The sequence below is a fragment of the Dipteris shenzhenensis genome, chromosome 15, assembly GCF_047967505.1.
Source record: "Dipteris shenzhenensis isolate YYH24624 ecotype China chromosome 15, Dip_SZ_1.0, whole genome shotgun sequence".
In the NCBI taxonomy this organism is placed as follows: domain Eukaryota; kingdom Viridiplantae; phylum Streptophyta; class Polypodiopsida; order Gleicheniales; family Dipteridaceae; genus Dipteris; species Dipteris shenzhenensis.
Window position 1 is genome coordinate 7,710,949 of NC_141610.1, and position 13,747 is coordinate 7,724,695.

Here is a 13,747-nt window from a genome sequence, read left to right on the forward strand (position 1 = left end):
ATCAAGGCATTCCATGACACAACATAATTGCATGATTCATAGCATATCCCTTTATCAAGGCATTCCATGTGAATGTAATTGCATTTGGCTTCATACCCTGTTGTTGCATGTCCTCAAAGCATTCTACAGCCATGGCTCCCTCATGGTTCACAGCATATCCCTTTATTAAGGCATTCCATGACACAACATAATTGCATGGTTCACAGCATATCCCTTTATCAAGGCATTCCATGTGAATGTAATTGCATCTGGCTTCATACCCTGTTGTTGCATGTCCTCAAAGCATTCTGCAGCCATGGCTCCCTCATGGTTCACAGCATATCCCTTTATCAAGGCATTCCATGACACAACATCTCGTACTGGCAGCTTGTGAAAGACTGTAGGTGGCTGCTAGTTGAGAGGAAGGCATGCACTCTTTGATAGGGGAAGGTACTGGCCCTGTAACATGGAATTTTGGAACTGCTTTAGAGACATCACATTTAACATGATGCTTACAAGACTCTTCCATTTGCTAACAGCTCATCCTGATTTCCAATGTTCTTCCATCTTGATTGGGTAAATCATCAAACACACATTGTCTGCATATTTACAAAAACTCCACTAGTTGGACAGCCTCTTCACATTGCACATATTGCACACATCCTACAATTAGACAAAAGAGAAACATTTGCTAGGTAAACCGCCCTGTCGGACCCGCAAGGCACATTTGGAAGGATATCGAAAAATTGAAGCAAAAAGATGGTGGGGATAGCTCTTAGGTAATATATGTACTACTTTTTGTTTCACCTTGGATGATGTTGAGTTAAAAAATCTGTTGCTCTATTTCTACTTGCCATCTTGGATTATTACCTCATTAGTGATTGTTTGTGATGACAACAGGGCTAAACGACATTTCAGAGAGGCTTGCCTATTTTCTCTCTTGTAAATATACTGCAAGGCACTTGTATATACACTGCAAGGCAGGAATATAACATGATCATGTTTTATATTCAAGGTCTCCTTGATAGCCTTTTGTGGGTGTTCTTCAGTTTCTCTTCATACTTGTCATAGTAGGATTGTTTAGATGCAAAATTAAAATTTGTTTTTCCTGGCGTTTACGTGCCTTTCTTTTTCTAGAAGGCCAGTCTTTCATCTTTACTAACTTCCCTTTAGAAACTTGTTGGCTGTCACCAGAGGGTGTGTGTGTTTCAGTAGAGCTAGGATAGGACGAGGGATTAGCAGTAGGGCATTGAGTGCTCTCCCTCCAAGATTCAGTACTATCCAATTCTACATGAAATCCCTCTTCCTCGTGATAGCTAGAGAATGCTGACATCGGGGATTGCTGAAGTGTAGCTTGTGGAAATACATGCTGTGAGAAATCTCTAGTAGGATGAGGTTCATATATTCCCACTGATTGATATTGTGGAAAAGGGGTGTTCATCCTATCAAAAGGCTGCTGGAGAGGGTGTGGAAATGAGGTTACAAGTGGCCGAGTTAAGCTTGGATAGTATTCTTGTCTAATCGGCAAGCCTTGTTGCTGCTGGAACAAATTGTGGCCTTTATTACTCATATGAACTCATACCCGGAATGCTTTGGTAGGGAGCTCTAATTGTAGGATTCGTTGACTCTTCCATTCTCGAGAGATCCTACTACAAATAAAACCAATGCAAATTGATTTTAAAAGACAAGAAGCTTTGATTCACAAGAACGGTTATTCTAAAGTAATCATCAAAACAACCATTAACAATATGAGTACCTCTACCCTGCTCAAACAAAATAAGCCTATCACTAAAACATACAAAGAAAATAGCGTAGTAAGGCCACAAGATCACAGGGTGAAATTTACATGTCCTTGAATATGGCAAGAGCAACTTACATTGCTTAGTCAACTCACTAAGTCATCTATTTGGTCTACTAACAAACACTTTGTCTATTACATGATCCCTGAGGCACACATTCATCTCCTAATGAGGAAATGTTTTGCCTTGTGAACTATGATTTCCCCAATCAGCACAGCTACCAGGTCTCAAACTTCAAGGTATCCCTACTGCATGCCAGCCTGCACCTTATATGCCTGCGGGCTCTAGATTTGAAGCCTGTAAACGACTCAAGACTGCCTCCACTTCTTTATTATGTACTTGGTTAGGAGGGACTGGGTAAACGGCTGGAAAGCAGGCATCAAGCGTACCTGCTTCAAGAACAGATTTGTGTGTTCTTGCAAAAAAAAGAACAGATTTGTGTGCCCTATCTTCAAGCGTATCTGCTTTTAGAATAGGATTTCCTTCCTTCAATTTGGACATGATGGTGTGGATGGAGTCGATGAGGATTCTTAGCAATATTCTTCTTGAAATATTTGTAGTACATCAGTTCTATAAATCAGCAACACTCCACGGAAAGAGGAATACTCAACCAAAATCAGTATGTCGTAAAGGACTGTCACTCCATGGCAAAGAATTAGATACCTGTGCTTGCTGCCTGCAATATCTAATGAACCCAGCTGTTGACTAAAGGACCTTCTTGTTGTTGAGTCGATTAGATACCTTCGTGTGTGAGGCTCGAGCAAGGAGGAGACTGAGGATGATCCCTAGCGTGATGACCTTTGCAGCGTTCTTCAACAGGGCTAAGTAGCAATGGAGATGGACTAATAGTGCACGCGGACAGAATGGCGAAGTTCCTGGCACTCCCTGCAGATTGCCTGTGAAGTTTGAACCTCTCCCTGCCCAAGGAACACCTGCAAATCACAACAGCCGACGGCTTCCCTTGAGGCTTTTGTATACGCAGCAAGTTTTTTACGGAACAAAATCCCAACATGCTTCGGCACGAAGGCGCATGTACCTGTTCCAATGGATGTGAATTCAGAGGGTTGTTTGTCCGTTGAGCTGAAGAGAGATGTGATGAACTGACACAACAACCCACAAGACGTTTTATCCTTCCCTTGTAAATCACAATTTTGGCGCCTCTTGAGGCCTGATGAATCCTGAGTCGGCGCTGCTTATCATTGCTGGTGCACACGTTCGAAAGATTGCTGATGCATACGACACGGCGTTATCCCACAGATCCCATTCTAGACGAAGGAGAGGTGAGGCTATTGAGGTGGAGCTCCTCCCAAATCTTGACACTGAAGGAGCAGAAGGAAGAGGTTTTGGAGGAGGGAGAAGCGGACAGGAGGGAAGAGAACGAGAGGGAGCAGGGGTGCGAGAGGGAGCAGATGCGAGAGGGAGCAAAGGGAGTAGATACGAGAGGAAAGAAGTAGATGAAGGTTTGGAGAGAGGGCTGCGAGGGAGAGAGAGGGAGGGAGGCCCAATTTTTGGAACAAGAATTGTTTATGAATAAAGAAGATATATTTCCCGGCAAAACTAGATTTGAAATCTCCCCGCGTCCCTCTTACGGAACCTTCCTTGTTCGCACCAAACAGCATGTGCTTGGAGGTGAACAATGGCGGACAATCATTCACGTTCATGGACTCGCACCACACCGATTTTGTCTCATCGCAGAGGATCAGCGCGTAGCGAGTGATCAATCTTCGATCGTCCTTAACAAACTTGCAGGTTGCAGCATGCACATCCAGAATGAACCGCAAGGAATGTTGTTCATCTCCCTCAGCAGCTATTCTTCTGAGGATACAGTATATGGTAGAAGAATGGCGCATCTTGATCGATCACACCATGGAGGATCCTTACTCTTCGAATTAGCTTAGAGCATTGCGCAAGACCGATGGGATCGCCACAGGAAAGCTATCCAAGTGCTTTTAATTCTTCTCCTGGACTGGCTCGGCAGCAGCTCAGCGCTCAGCAGAAGCAGCGTATCGACCAGAACTTCAGAGCTGCTAAGGCCATTCTTTCCCGCAAAAGACCTCACTCTGCTGCAACGACATCCCCGGCGCAGAGTTCCGCACAGCAAACTTGGCGGCCTCTGCTTTCGCATGGAAGGTGCAATGAAGTTCAAGCTTTGCCTGTCAACATCTTCTAGGCTGTCTTGTATAAGCTGCGAACTCTCGTCTCACCTTGCGTTATTTAAATGCGTTAAATGCAGGAATCATTTCGTTCAGGACGTAAGCCACACTACAGAATTTGGCCATAAAAGTCATTCGCAGGAGACGAACACTCCAAATCCAGCTGGATGCAGTATCGAGAAGTTTGTCGACGGAGACCTTCAGACTAATTCCTTACTCAAGGATGGCACAGTGCATTTGACATATGAGAAAAACCTTCTCGTGGATTTGGACTTTGATGAGAGCATTTTAACGGGGCTAGATACTCTGCATGAGGCAAGAGTGCCTCTGTCTCAGCTGTCAGCGAAAAAGCTTCATGTTTACGACCCGAGATTGATCGCTCAACGCGACCCGAGCCTATCGCCTTCATCCAAGATAGATGTAGGAGCGGAATTCTCTGTATTGCCACAAGGGCAGAGTCCAAACAGAGGCTCTCTTTTTGTAACTGATTTGGACCCCTTTCCAAGAGTATCTACGGCGGTCGGCATCGGTCTCATCCCTACAGATGAGATCACTTCATTCTTCCCCCCTATAAATATCCAGGAGAAACCGGGAAACTTGCCATTTGATGATGACTCAAGTATGGGTCCCAACAACATTGCCGCTGAGACTCCACCTTCAGTACCAGTTAATTCTATCCAAAGATCGACCTCTCGGACTGAAGCAGTTGATGGTCTTGTTCTCTCTACTTCTTTCTCATCCGGTTCATCCCAAAAGAGCAGTACAGCTACTCCACCAGAGCTGTCTATCTGCGCCACAGAAATGATGCCGGCATATATGCACGCCTTGAATGAGTCCCAGAAAGACGCAGCCTTAAGTGACACTCATCGACCATTGCTTATACTCGCTGGGCCTGGAAGCGGCAAGGTATATCGTCATTTATTTTAATTTCCGATTGTTGAAAGTTTCGTTGCTACGTAATACTATTTGCACTCTGCGTGCACTCTCAGTCAATTGCAAGATATTGGGTTCTTTCTATGTATGTAAGGAATCGCTTCAAGTTATGGGAATATTTTGTGGTATGCACTGCGCTAGTAATATCCAGTTCTTGCTTGCAGACTTCAACAATGGTTGCCCGCTTATTGACATTGTTAAAGGAGGTAGATCTGGAAGCCCTCCACTCTATTTGATGTCGCTTTCTAATTTTCAGCATTATCACGGGTTTAGCCTCGTTAACACTAAAACATGGGTCAGGGTGTGCATGCAACAAATATTTTGGCCATGACATTCACAACTGCAGCAGCAGCTGAGATGAAAGACAGGGTTGGTGCGTACGTTGGTAAAACGATGTCAAAAGAGCTGAATGTATGCACTTTCCACTCATTCTGCTTGCAACTGTGTCGATCACATGCAGAAAAGTAAGAGCTCCTACTTTCGATGTTTAGTACTACCTTCCTACACGTTTCTACACATCATGCTTTTGATTTAGTTCCGAAGACAGTGGGTGGAGCTGGAGCTTGGTTTGAATCCTAAACTCGTCAGTCTTCTATGCAATGAATAAATTGGGAATACAAATGAAAAGCTGAGGCTTATGGGTTTTACTTAATGTTAGACCTCAAAATACAATGCTAATATGCAGATTGGGACGCTCTACGGAGTTCTTGGTTTATGGGCATGGACAACAGAGGAGAGCCGTGATAGAAGCGACGAGATTGGCCTTTGATGAAATCCATTCCTCAAAGGATGGGGCATTGCCTATCAATGCTGCTTTAAATATCTCCAATACGTCAGGGGACCTTTTGGCTGATGGGCATCTTCATCCAACAGTGTTGAAAGAGAGAGCTAAAAAGTGGGACAAGTTCGTGACTCAAGTGAGTTATATTGCAATCATCAGACGTCTTGTGCTTTCAGCAATCATTTATAGGTGGAAATAGCTTTTTGTTCATCTTATAAGAAGCCTTGGTTATCATTAATTTTTTACCAGTTGGAGTTTAACGTCCTTTCAGGCCAAAGCTTCTGGAAGAACTCCGGAGTCTTATGAGAAGATTGGGAACCTTTTTGGGGTATGTCATTCAGATGGTTCAATTTGAAATACTTACATGAATCTATGATTCCTGTCATTTTTCCCTCTTTAAGTATGTCATGTTATTGGCAACTGACAGGCAGCTGTTTTGAAGCACTACAATGCAACTCTAGCAGCTTGCGATGCCCTTGATTACCAGGATTTTATCAGTTGTGCAGTGACATTGCTACAGGATAATTGTGAAGGTAAAGTTATACATGTGCAAGTTGCAGCTACAAGTGATTTCTCTCATGAACGTGCAATTTCCCTAATGAATGTTGTCCTCATGAACATTGCTGATTAGGGTGTGCGAAAATATCAACTCTCAATTTACACAGTTTTATTTTAATGCTGTTTATGGCTACAGTGCTAAACGACTGCCATACAAAATGGACCTGTGTTCTTGTGGATGAATTCCAGGATACTAGCTCAATGCAGTATCATCTCTTACGCCTGCTTGCATCTCACAAACGTATCACAGTTGTGGGCGATGATGACCAGGTGAGTTTCCAAAACAGAAGAGAGATGAAGTCAATGTGCTCCGGATAATTAGTGAACTTCCTTTTTTGCATCCGTTGCCCTTCTGGTTTCAAAGAGAGGGACGATAAATTTTGAATTTGTTGTACAGTGTATGGTTCAACTATCTTGTTTTGCAATTTCTTTGATGGAGTCGACCCTGCATTTATTCTTTGTCTGAATCATTATTTTTAATTTCTTTGATGCAGTCAATATTTAGCTTTAATGGGGCAGACTCTAATGGTTTTGAGTCCTTTCGAAAAGATTTCTGCGATTTGAAGGAGGTAGCTTTTGATAAGCTTGGCAGCCAATGATTCTCCTTAATACTACCATGAAGTCTCTTCTAGTGTGCAAAATTTTGCAATCATCCAAAGGAGGCTGATTTTGATAAGCTTGGGAGTCAATGCTTCTCCTTAATGCCACCATGAAGTCTCTTCTAGTATGCAAAATTTTGCAGTTCTCCAAAGGAAAGTTTTGTTCTTTTATGCACCTTATTTCTCTTGCAGGTGAGGCTGCACCGTAATTACCGTTCAACTCGATCCATAGTAGAAGCAGCATCTTCTCTAATTGGAAACAATTTAAAACGCTGTGAAAATAAGCAAGCTGTGACTGATAATGATTTTGGTGAAAAGGTATTCCAATCCATCATTGTACTGAGCAAATGTTTTTGTCATTAACAATGATATCTTTAGTTGCAGAATAAAGCATTAACATCAAAAAAATAAACAAACCTATTAAAGCATATGCAGCTTCTAGATGCTAATTCAGTGATAAGAGAGGTAATGTAAAGGGAAAAGCATGACAAAACAAAAGACCCCCTGCCAGATCAAGTTGGGCATGGCTTTTAATAGTTTGAAGGTTGTACCTTGATGTTTCGCTTGCTTTCTTTCTTTTACTTTCTTCTTTTCTGTTTTTACACTTCTATTAAATGTCTCAAGAGCTCATCTCCCCCCCCCCCCCATCTCTCTTTCTCTCTCACACACTTTTTTTTTTTTTTGGTAAATCCATGAGAGGTAAATCCATCTCTCTCTCTCTCTCACACACACACACACACACACACACACACACTGACCTACATGCCCCACCAGCCGCTCACCTCACCTTTGCCCAGATTTGTACTCTCATAGCAAGAGGCAGAGTCGATGGACAGGATTTCCAGTATTATTTTGGTTCTCAGACTCCGTGACACCTGGACTTGTATCTTTGCATTGACATATTGTGCTCATCCCCCCCATTTTGCACCCGGGGGCGGTTTCCTTGCATCTAGTTTACTCTGTATTTAGGCTCAGATTTGACATTATGTACTTTCACTTGCATTATATTGCGTAGCACTTAGAGGATATTCGACGATGCCTCTTCTTTGGGGCACGTTGATTTTGTGCTATCTTGTATGCAGAGTTCTTGATGTCCCATGGGCCCATTTTGGCCTCTAGTGGACAATAATACACTTTCTTTCTTTCTTTCTTTCTCTCTCTCTCTCTCTCTCTCTCTCTTACAAGGTACAAAAGGGGAAGAAATTCAACAATTGTAAAGAAAGTGATATGCCAAGTCTCACCTGTATGAGAGGCAAATAAAATGAAGCGAGTAATAGGGTTCATAAGAACTAGTTCATTCCATTCAAAAAATTATGCATCATTGTGGCAGATATCTTCTACAAGGAAGGTTTATGTTTGGAATACAATTGCAATTATTGTAGATGATATAGTAAAAAACCATAAAGCATATGTCATGAATTTAGCACAATTAAAAGTAGCCAGCTACTAGACTCAAGGATTTAGACTCTAGAGTCTAGCCTACGGGACCTCCTAACCCAATGGTTAGAATCTCGGTGTTGGTGCCTGTTACTCCTTCTCTCTTATGAGAGAGAAAGAAAGAGAGAGAGAGAGAGAGAGAGAGAGAGAGAGAGAGAGAGAGAGAGAGAGAGAGTCTACTATAGTCTATGAGAGACTAAAAGGTCTATGAGACTAAAAAAAACCCAACTATAGCAGAAAAAACTGAAACTAGAGCAGGCATCCACTCCCAAAACCTACCTACTTACATCAGTTATAGATTGAGAGTCTTTAGGTTTTGATTTGAACTCCTTGATGAGAGCCTCGCCTTCATGGTAGATAGCCTACATACCCTCCTTTCTAGCTTCCTTCCTCTTTGCTGAAAAGTGAATTCCTTGTGCCCCCTCTCTTGCAAGGCTCAGACAGAGGGTTGACTCACAGATCATACTTGGGGACATCCCCTCCTTGTTTAGGGTCGGAGCCCACCGATCGGGGTCACAGTGGCCCTGGTTAGACGCAGAGCTGCGATCAGGAGACGTACCAGTATTGCACCCTTGGGGGGGCGTCAGCGCTCTATTGTTGGCCTCATGCCTCTACTTCCACAGCCTCATCCATCTTGAGGTCCTGCTGCTGCTGATGATGATGATGGTTCTAATGATGTTGACAATGATGCTGAGATTGATACATAGAGTCGAGATATGACTATGTTGACTTAGGATTTAGTACTGCTATTTTGCATTTGCATTTTTTTGCATTCTGCATTGGTGTGGATGCTCGTTTAGTAGCTCCACTACCACAGCTCATTGTATCAGGTTTTTCACAGCCTCATAGACCCATCGGTCTTTAGAAGACTTTAATATACTTTCTTTCTTTCTGCCCTCCTTCATTGCTGGTCTATGTGTTTCTCTAGTTTTGTTTTGACCTCTTTAGAGACCAGATGATCGAGCTGGAAGATACTATTTACACATTGTTGTTCAACTTTGGTAATGCACTCAGGGTTGAGTTGCTTGTTCACTTGGGTTTCCAATGTGGCCAAGTGCTTTTGCATTTTTGCCATGTGTTGTCTGAGGTACTGATTTTCTTGCGGAAGTATCCCAAGCTTCTGCTACAAACCCAAAATCTGTCAATGAGGTCTAGTTTGAGGTTAGGGTGCTTGGGCGGAGGCTGCCGCCTGAGCAAAAGACTTGATCTTACCTTTAGCCATTGTTCGTCAAGTTCTGTCGATTGAAAATAGGATTCCGTCAAGAGGCCCTTTTTCGTGCAAAGAAAACAATGCAGCTGCCTATTTGACATCTTTTCTCTGTGTTTCGGGTTAGAGCAGGTTACAGTGCACACACATGCGTTTTTGGAGCAGTCCTTGAATTGGAATGGCGTTTGCTTGGAGCAGCAAACCTTTGTTTTTGGAGCAAGAACTCGGCCGAACAATGGACTAGGAGCTCAAAGATCGGGGAATGGCTGTTTTTGGAGAAGCATACAACTTGATGAACCAATGGCGACTGTTAAAGCAATGGCCAATGCCAAAACGAGCAAAACCTATGGTGGTGACTGTTTGGAGAACCTTGAATAGAGCAAGCTCAAAAAACGAGCTACAGATGTTAGCGTGGCCACTAGGGATCACAAGAATGATAGCTATAGCATGGAGGTGATGTGGTAGCAATGGCTCTTCAACAAGCTCATGATTTAGGGTACTAGGCAAGTGATGACTCAAAGTGATGGGGATTAGTCGTAGCAAGGTGTGACGCTTGATGATAGTCAATGTCAGTTTTTCTGTGGGGACTGGCTGACCGTGTGAGAGTAGACCTACAGCCAAAAGTTGCCAAATGTGCCCATGGTTGTAAGACACGTTAAGACACGACACGTTAGACATGCTTCAGACACGAGTGTCTAAAGTGTTTTAAAGATAAGACACGTAAGACACGCCATTGCGGTTATCATAATAAATATTTAATTAATATATGTATAAGTATACAAATGTACAACTTGCTAGCATAGCTAGTTGCTAGATTCTAAAAGTACAATAAGCTACACTTAAATAATGCAAGAAGAAACAATGCACTTGTACAATGTAGTTAAAAGTCAAGACTCGTCACTCAAGACTTAAAAGTTAAAGTTAAGACTCACGATTGAAGAGCTCGCAAGTTTTGAGTACTTAAAGGTTTAAACTGACAATTGAATCTTGTCACATGTGACATGAATGAAAACTGCATCTCGATACATATAATTGAAAGGAAGCTTTCGACTCTCAAGACTCAAATCTCTGAAGATTCATCCTAATCTGAATCTATGAGGTCACTGCCACTGCTAGATCCAAAGTCACCATCAATGATAGCATGGCTAAGTCAAACTCAATGTTTGTTGTTACTCCCCACCCACAAAAAAAAAACAAAAACGCAAGAGTGTTTAAAGGTGTCCTAAGGTAAGACACGTGTCTAAAGTGTCTAAAGTGTCTTAAGTGTCTTATCATAAGACACGAGTGTCTTAACAACCATGAATGTGCCACATGGTAATATAAGCCTTGTTGCAGCTCAATGGTAAACACTACCGCTCAATGGTAAAAACTAAGGCATGGCATGGTGGGGTAGTGTGGAGATTGCATGTTTTCCCATGATGAATATCCTCGAATATGAGGCCAAAGAGCCTTGCTGTAACATGCAACGGTAATCTGATCGTGTAATTCACAACAAGACTTTCTTTAAACCTTTAGTAAGGAATTAGCATAATTCCCCATAGAGAGAGAAAGGAGATGAGGGACGTAATCTACCATAGAGAGATAGGAGATGAGGGTAGAGAGAGTAGAGTCGACAACCGATTGGGTCCTTGGACCCACTGAGGACCCCCTTCCCCAATTAGGGGAGAAGTTGCTTTATACTTGGAGAACTGAGATACAAAGAACACTCTTCGAGAGAGCACGGAAAACGTGCTTCTCAATAGCTCATTGTGCACACGTATAGCAGACCCAAAGACTTGAGAGGCAACGCCGACCAATACTGAGACCTTGATGTTATCCACACTAATGATGTACGACGCTTCTGCAACGCAAGGGAGAGGCTTGTGCTGTCCATAGGAATGCAGGGTTATTGCGTGAGAGAGAGTGAAAAGAGTTGTTGAAACAGACCCCAAACCTTACTCCGTTCGTTGTCCCGACTCCCCGTCTGATGCGCTGCGTGAACACCTTCCCAGAGGGCTGAACTGAGGCAAAAGGCTGAGGCTGGTCAGAGGGCATTGGGGGTGAGTGTCAGGATGTTCAGAGGGGGCTGAGGAGGAGCTGTAGGAGGCTGAAGTGTTGGGAGAGCTGATTGAGGAAAGAGGGCCTGGAGGCACCCTATTTATAGGGCTTTTGGGGCTGGCTGGCTTGCCCCATAAAGGCAGCCCTAGGTCCCATAAATGGCAGCCCTAGGCCCCATAAATGCAGCCCTAGGCCCCATAAAGGCAGCACTAGGTCCCATTAAGGCAGCCCTAGGGAGGGGTGCAAGGTAGCCTATAAAGGCAGCCCTTCCCTTGCCATTCTCTTCACTTGTTCCAGCCTTGAGAGGGGGCCCAGAAGGGCTCCTATCCTAGGCTGGACCTAAACCTATACCTAAACCTAAGACGGAAACACTACCCTACGGTTCTCCAGTGGGTACTAGTGAACAAGGACTGATGTTCTGACTAGACCTAAGGCTGAGAGACTGACTTGATATTTCAAATAGCTTTGGGACAAGGTCATTGCTTTGATCAATAATGCAGGATGGTTAGACCATCATGGAGCGTGTGTCCAAAATCTTAGCCTTCAGAGATCAACTCAATAGCATTGATGAGACCAAAAAAGAAAACAAGTTGGTGTCACTCACTCTTATTGGTTTGGCTCCTTCAACTTCATTTATTATTTCCCTAAGGACAGCTCCCATCTCATTTGTTAATAGTTCGAGTAATAGTCTAGGCCCAAGAATGTCAGCTTGAGACCTGAGAAAAATGCTCATAGCCTCAGCTACAAAGAGGAAAAGAAAAGGGGCAAGAGGGCATCCCTGGCGGACTGATCTGGAAATTTGAAACCAGGTGCTCATAGGAGGGGTTAGGGGAGAGAGTAGAGTGTTTGGGTTGGACAGCTAAGATTATACCTGGCTGAATGGGATGTTGAAGGTTAGATAGCTAAGGTTATACCTACCTGAATGGGATGTTGAAGAGTTTCATTCGAGATTGAGTAATTATCTCCAATGCGTAGCGGCTCGCATTTTCATGACCCCCCCTAGGTCATGGGTTGAACATAAATAAGAGGCTCCTTCTTGCTAAGAGTTTCCATCAATGGAGTCCTCGTTTATAACCAGACTCGCAGATGCAGTGATGGTTATAATTATTGAACCCTAGAGTGCATGATTCAGTTATGTCTTAAGTCTCATGCGTCTGCCATGAAAGTTGTGGTGCAGTCTTTGCTTTGCTTTTGTAGGATGAGTTTTTGCGCATTCTTGAATTTTACTTTTATAGGATGAGAACTCTTGAATTATCTGATAATTCTATGAGTTTCATGTAAGGACAATTTCATGAACTTTCTTGATTGAAAATTTCTTAAATATTGCCAGATCACTATAAAAGAGTGTAGAAATGAACACGCACAGTGTTGCTTTGCAATCGATACGATTATTATGAAGGCCCAGATGGATGCTATGCATAAAGCAATGTATGGCGAGATCGCTATACTTTACCGCCGCCAGGCAAGTTTCTTAAGATTCACAGTGGTTTATGAGCACTCACTGGTTTGGAAGAGTTCCCATCTTATAATGCTTTCAGTCAAATACAAGGAGTTATTTTGCATGCAACATTACGCTTTTCTTGGCAGGTCACAGGGAAAATGTTTCAATCAGCACTGAGATCAAGGAAGATCCCATTCAACATTCATGGTGTTGCATTTTACCGAAAGAAGGTGAATACTAACACTTCACATTTTGGACGTTTCTGGAATTTTGCTTCCTTGATGCTACTAGCTAGATTAATCTTTCTACATTTCACTCTGAATTTATTCTATATATTTCTTTCAGGTAATTAAGACTGTTGTTGCCATCCTTTGGACAGCCTTACATGAAGGCAGAACCTTATATTGCAGGCGCGCTTGCAAGGCTCTTTATGCAGGAGACAAGGATGAGTCTAAAAAGGTTTGTGTAAACAGCCTCAAAATTATGATTACAACTTGTCTGAGAGACTCATAGGTTAATGTGGCATCATGTTTGGATAGCCTCTGATGCAAGTACCCTTTTCTTGCCATCAATCTCTCTTCAACTCAACCATATTAAAGTCACCCATACAAATGGCTATGAGTCTCAATCATACAAGTGCATATTGCAAGCCATAAAGTCAGAAAATACTAATCTTTTTGCATCAAAATAATAGTATGGTTTATGTGACTTTTCCTTCACAAGTTTTGTCACCTTCCTATTGACATATCTAGGTGCTTGTTTCTTCTTCTTTGCTTTCACATATGAAGAATTGAAAGAGGAACAAGAGCTAGGCATTCTGAAA

The 13,747-nt window shown here is 42.8% G+C and overlaps 1 protein-coding gene across 1 annotated transcript in view; it reads left to right on the plus strand.

The window, feature by feature from the left end:
- The first annotated feature begins 3,499 nt into the window (after positions 1 to 3,499).
- Positions 3,500 to 13,747, plus strand: part of SRS2 (P-loop containing nucleoside triphosphate hydrolases superfamily protein) — a 111,790-nt gene continuing 101,542 nt past the window's right edge. The window contains exons 1-13 of the mRNA XM_087385702.1: positions 3,500 to 3,908; positions 4,012 to 4,837; positions 5,029 to 5,070; positions 5,165 to 5,328; positions 5,550 to 5,781; positions 5,917 to 5,973; positions 6,073 to 6,178; positions 6,340 to 6,473; positions 6,698 to 6,772; positions 6,995 to 7,120; positions 12,814 to 12,945; positions 13,071 to 13,154; positions 13,270 to 13,383. Of these exons, the coding sequence (XP_087241828.1) occupies positions 3,694 to 3,908; positions 4,012 to 4,837; positions 5,029 to 5,070; positions 5,165 to 5,328; positions 5,550 to 5,781; positions 5,917 to 5,973; positions 6,073 to 6,178; positions 6,340 to 6,473; positions 6,698 to 6,772; positions 6,995 to 7,120; positions 12,814 to 12,945; positions 13,071 to 13,154; positions 13,270 to 13,383 (2,307 nt within the window). The 5' untranslated portion in view covers positions 3,500 to 3,693. The remainder of the gene's footprint in view (positions 3,909 to 4,011; positions 4,838 to 5,028; positions 5,071 to 5,164; positions 5,329 to 5,549; positions 5,782 to 5,916; positions 5,974 to 6,072; positions 6,179 to 6,339; positions 6,474 to 6,697; positions 6,773 to 6,994; positions 7,121 to 12,813; positions 12,946 to 13,070; positions 13,155 to 13,269; positions 13,384 to 13,747) is intronic.